General features: G+C 45.5%; 1 protein-coding gene across 1 annotated transcript in view; it reads right to left on the bottom strand.

Moving 5' to 3' along the window:
* Positions 1-2,303: 2,303 nt before the first annotated feature.
* Positions 2,304-6,094, bottom strand: part of LOC311320538 (uncharacterized protein) — an 8,303-nt gene continuing 4,512 nt past the window's right edge. Inside the window, exon 7 of the mRNA XM_084452308.1 lies at positions 2,304-2,903. Within this exon, the coding sequence (XP_084308434.1) occupies positions 2,688-2,903 (216 nt within the window). The 3' untranslated portion in view covers positions 2,304-2,687. The remainder of the gene's footprint in view (positions 2,904-6,094) is intronic.

Genomic DNA, 6,094 nt, shown 5'->3' with positions numbered 1-6,094 from the left:
AACACAAAACTTAATGACAACACATACCATTGTGGATAGATAAACCAATAAACTACTGTACTAACGACATCAACTTCCATCGCAATAACGTGCGGTTTCTCAAAGGTACTTTTTATTTATTTAACGTTTTGGTTATTTTACAGTGAACTACACATCCGGGTACTCTGCTGTGTTTCGCAGCTGATCAGAGCACTATGTTGGTGTGCTTCGTAAACATGAGTCAATTTCTCTTGAATTGGAGCACATAGCTAGATTCTGTAGGCTGAGAGGAATCCGGTGATGTCCACTTCTAGAAATTTGGTCGAATTGTTACTGACCTAGATCAGTAAAACCGTTGATTGCTAACATTTTTAGTTTAAGTGAATGGAGTAGAACATGGCGACTAATGTTAGCAAGCTTGACCAACATTAGCAAGCTAGCTAGCTAGCTATCTACTATTGTGTACAGGTGGTAGGGTGGGCAATAGAATGCGACAAATCTGAGTTGTGTGTATGTAATGGGATGTGTGCGTGTTTGTCTATGTGAATATGTGTGCATATATGATGTATTTGTCTTGAAATTAAATCAGATTAAACTTTTTTTTTAAGGATATTTTTATTTTATTTTTTTTAGGGCATTTCTGCTTTAATGGGATAGACAGTTGAAGGACAGACAGGAAAGGTGGGAGAGAGACAGAGGGGAAGACATGCAGCAAAGGGCGTGGGCCGGATTCGAACCCACGCCGCTGCGGTAACGACTAGCCTTTATATGGTAAGCGCCCCCAACCCACTGAGTCACCGGGGCGCCCCCAAACTTATTTTTTCTTCGTATCGTGATGAAGCCATACTGCGCTCAACTACACTGGTGCCCCGTATTCATACTGCGCTCAACTACACTAGCTGGTGCCCCGTATCCATACTGCGCTCAACTACACTAGCTGGTGCCCCGTATTCATACTGCGCTCAACTACACTAGCTGGTGCCCCGTATTCATACTGCGCTCAACTACACTAGCTGGTGCCCCGTATTCATACTGCGCTCAACTACACTAGCTGGTGCCCCGTATTCATACTGCGCTCAACTACACTAGCTGGTGCCCCGTATTCATACTGCGCTCAACTACACTAGCTGGTGCCCCGTATTCAAAGCTACTTACGGGGTTTACAAATTTGTATCGGAGCTCGGGACTTGGTGCCCGGGACGGCGTCACATCCCAGTTGAATGCGTTCCATGCAAACCCCCCACTTTCACCCAATCCTTGTAGTTCTAGGCAAGTTAGCTATTGTTAGCCATTGTTTGCAATACTATGTTATTTTTCGCATTTTACTTAAATAATGTGAAATTTAATGATGCAAAGATCAGGCTTGTCCTCATTCGTAGACTATAGGATAAATTCACTGTGAGCCCAGCCTGCTAAATCTGCTCAAAGACGCCACCTGGCGGTGGAGCATCATTAAAATGAAATAACGCCCGTCTGAAATCCCACATGATTTCCAACGGGATTTCCCTGTGAAATACCGCAATGATGAAATGCCACAGCATTGATCATTTCTAGACGCAACTGTAACTCCCCCCAAATAACAACACATGACATGTCAGGTCTGTACCATGTCTATCATGACTACCTGGGAGTGGTCTATATCTAAGCTTTAATGTATCTGTACGAAACTAGGATGAAGACAGACATCGGTCCCCGTGTTCATAGAGTCAGTATAGGCCTCAGGGAGAACAGGATGTTGAGGGGACGGGGACAAGAGAGGTAGCTGGAGCATCGAGGACAGTACAGGGTTGAGTTAGTGGAGGGAGAAAGAGAGACAAAGAGAGAGGTACCTGTAGGAACAGTGGATTGCATAGTTGAGTCATTGACGTCTCACCTGTCCTCAATCGTGTGCGACACCCTAACCCTTCCTCTCCCACCAAGCTCTTATCACTCTCTTGTCACGAGCAGCGAGCCCCAAACAAGGGGAGGAGAACCGGTGTTAATTTCGTAGATGAAATTTATGACGAAAATTATTCGTCAATGGTCTTTATTTAGTTATCGTAGACGATAACTAAATAAAAACTAATTCATGATGACAAAAACTATGACGAAATCTATTTTCATCATACTTTTGTCTACTATAGATTTAGTTGACTAAAATCTTAATGCTATTTAATCAACTAAAACTAGACTAAAACTAAAACAATTCACATGACTAAAATATGACTAAAACTAAATAACATTTTAGTCAAGACGAGACTAAAACTAAATCAAAATTTGCTGTCAAAATTAACACTGATGAGAGCATGAGAGGGAGAAAGAGAGATAGAATGAGAAAAGAGAGGGATTATAGAGTGAGAGAGACAGAAAAACTGAAAAAGAGAGGAGAGAGAGATGAGCAACATTAGTAAGTACATTTTATTTACAAAGCACCTTTCTAAACCAGGGTTACAAGGTGCTTTACAGTGAAAATGTTAAAAGGGAAAAAATAAAGTTAACACCAGAAATAAAGAGAATAATTATAAGAATATAACGGTTGAACTACACAATAGAAGATTAAAACAAAAACGAGAGATTGAAACAATATATTAGCTTCCAGTTGTGATGACAGGATTGGTTGATGTTACAAAAACAGTATGCTATGGCTTCAGTTGTTTACTGTAAAGTATACACAAGATAAAGGTGTTAGGCAGACAGATGTAAACTTAACAGAAACAAATAAAGTATGGTCAAGTACCGCTTGGCTGCAGGAGGAATGACATGATGAACATGACAAGATAGAGAGAGAGGGGGAGGGAAAGGAGGAGGACGAGAGGGAGGGAGAGAAACGATTCCCACAGGGACGTCGGCCATTTGGGGCTTCCGGACGTTTCAACAGGGGCCTTCTGTCCTTCTCCAACACTGGGCCGACAGATGACCAACGGTCTGACCTGGGACACACTCTCCTGGGGGAGAGCGAGCGAGCGAGAGAGAGAGAGAGAGAGAATATTGTTTTAAGTTAATGTGATGCTGTTTAAATGCACTGATACTGTTGTGTTGTTGTTCTTACTGTACCTCTGCCCCAGCAACAGCGCAGGGTGAGAGGTAATGTTTTCTGTGGTGTGTGTTTATTGTTTTATTGTTTTTAATTCTTTGGTTAGCAGGATTATGCAAAAACTACCAGACCAATTTTCTTGAAACTTGGTGGAGGGGTGTAGCATGGGCCAACTGTCGAATTAAAGCAAAACTTTGAGCAGAGCCAGCTTCCAGTGTGGGGGCGCTAGAGACACAGGGTTTGGATTGGGAGGTGTGGGAGGAGAGCCTGGAGTGCATTGAACCACCCACTGCCAGCTGCGACCTGAGGGGGGCGCCACAGAGCCGCCCAAACACAGCCTCCCATTCACCTCCATTCATTTTTTGGACTTAAAGGGCAATGCTCGTTTTTGACAACCTGGACCTTATTTACGACATATTATAAGAAGTTTGACTCACCGAGATCACTTTTGTGTAGTTCGGAGGCCTGTAGAAGAAATTTAAAATCCAGCGCGAGCCAGTATATCCATGTAATGACGGTGATCGGGGCAACGAGAATGCAGTTTCTCAAAATCTATTTTCTGCCGCGAAACGGTTGTTTTCATCAATCAGATTGGATGAATCGACAGTTGAGATTCCTCAACGCGAGGCATTGTTGTGGTTTTCAAATACGGGGTCTTTAGCCTCTGTAATATGATCTTTACACGCCTTTCCCCACTTGCTCCAGCACGCATGCGCACAGGCCAGCGCGCAGACTGGCTATTCTCCGGCTCACATTCTCTGCGCTACGATCGGATTGTTGCTGACGAATGACGACGACAATATTCTCGGCACCAACAACGATCGTAGCGCAGAGAATGTGAGCCGGAGAATAGCCAGTCTGCGCGCTGGCCTGTGCGCATGCGTGCTGGAGCAAGTGGGGAAAGGCGTGTAAAGATCATATTACAGAGGCTAAAGACCCCGTATTTGAAAACCACAACAATGCCTCGCGTTGAGGAATCTCAACTGTCGATTCATCCAATCTGATTGATGAAAACAACCGTTTCGCGGCAGAAAATAGATTTTGAGAAGCTGCATTCTCGGTGCCCCGATCACCGCCATTACATGGATATACTGGCTCGCGCTGGATTTTAAATTTCTTCTACAGGCCTCCGAACTACACAAAAGTGATCTCGGTGAGTCAAACTTCTTATAATATGTCGTAAATAAGGTCCAGGTTGTCAAAAACGAGCATTGCCCTTTAAGCTGCCTACACATGATAAGAAATGTGTTTTTTGCTCTCAGAGCATAGTGCAAAGATACAGCGCACCTGTCGGTCAATTATGGCTAAAAAATAAATCTGGAAAAGGTAGTCCGCATGCACGCGCTTAACTCAGGCTTTACCTACTCAGGGTTGATTGTGCTGACATGGATCAGCCGGGATCTGCTTTTCCTATGTCAGCGTACATCAAACTCAGTCTTCAGGGTTAGACTCAGAGTTTATTGAACCCGCTTACTGGAACACCCCCATGGTCATATCTCGACATGGGAAGATCACGGAGGCACGGCTGGCATGAAGCTCTCGGCCTAACGTGCGCAGCAATACCAAACAATGCTCTCACGCACGTGCACGCCACAAAATGCATTCATGGCCGGAGGTCTGGGGCCTCATTTATCAAAGAGCGTGTAAATTCAGGTGTAAAAGAGGGCGTACGACGAAAACGCGGAAAATGCACAATGTAGCGTACGACGAGAATATTTACACGCTTTTCGGATCTATCAAAAAAGTCGTATGCCCTTTTCTGCACGAGAAATCCGAGACGGGCGGGGAAGAGAGCGTACGCGCACGCGCCCCGTGTTCCGCCCTCTCCACGCCCAAATCCAACCATATATGGTCAAAACTATGACGGCACAACGGGGATACCCCGGAAGGAACCGACATAATATAGCGTGGAGCATAGGGACAGATAAATACGTTTATGGAAAAACGCGGAAAGAAGAGAAACCTTTCGGAGACGGAGGTGCATGTGCTTGTTGGTGAGGTCCACGCGAGGAAAGAAAATCATCTTCGGAAGGTAAGCTATTTGTACGAGCCTACATTTGTCTGATTGCTCCTAGTTTAGGTAGCCTACTGTATGTTTGGTGCATCCTGTATTTGGCGTAGGCTACACGGACATTCTGTATTATGTGTGAGGAAAGCAAACATTCCACACATTCTGTGGTAGGCTATGAATGATTTAGGACCAAAAACAGGGAACGATAACACAGATGACCACTTCATAATGTTAGACCACATGAAACATTTTCCCCTCTGGGAAATTTAGACTCTCATCTAAATCACCCGGGAAATCACACTTAAGCATTTATTTGGCTGCCAACAGAAAAACATATCAATTGAATATGGCTACACAATAAAATGTTTAATGCATAATCAAGTTAACAGACAAACTCAAAGAAAATGACTGAAATTGTTTCTCCAGACTCTGACGTGGGGTGGGACTCAGAGGAGGGGGAGTCTGCAGTGGTCCTTGACCTGACGGTCGTGCCCCCGCCGGTTGCAGCCTCTACATCCAGCGCACCAGCCTCCACCTCCAGTGCCATCTCCAGCGCCTCCGTCTCCGTCTCCACCGCCCACGCCTCCACCTCCGGCTGCCAGCGTCCCTGCCTCAAGGTTCCCTGAGGGCTGGGCTTCCTATCAGATGCTGTGCTGGAGGCTCATGACCCTAGAGGCCCAGAGGGAAATGGCAGAAGGGATTGGGGCAGTTGTGGGGCAGTTGTGCAGCAGTTGGTGGAGGTCACCACACTACACCACCAGAGCCAACAGGACATCCTCACTGCACTTCATTCCCTCACACATGCTGTCACGGACCTCACACTGTCACTCACTACCACACTCACGGACCTCACACATTCACTCACAAACGCACTCACACACCTCACACAGTCACCCACCAACAGACAATAAAATGGTAGAAATGTGAACCTTACTTGTTTGTGTCTTCATAGCTGGCGCATGACCTCAGTGTGGGCCCTTTGGCCCCGCTGGTAAACCTCATGACGGGGAGGGGGCTGAGGGCTTGGGTCCTCATTTTGTGGTGGGGTCTTGACTGGTTCTCATTCTTATCAGCTTTGAATATACATCTTG

This window comes from Borostomias antarcticus, assembly GCF_949987555.1.
Source record: "Borostomias antarcticus genome assembly, chromosome: 17".
NCBI classification, from domain to species: Eukaryota; Metazoa; Chordata; class Actinopteri; order Stomiiformes; family Stomiidae; genus Borostomias; species Borostomias antarcticus.
The sequence above is the reverse complement of the archived record's forward strand: the minus strand, read 5'-3'. Positions and strand labels throughout refer to the sequence as shown.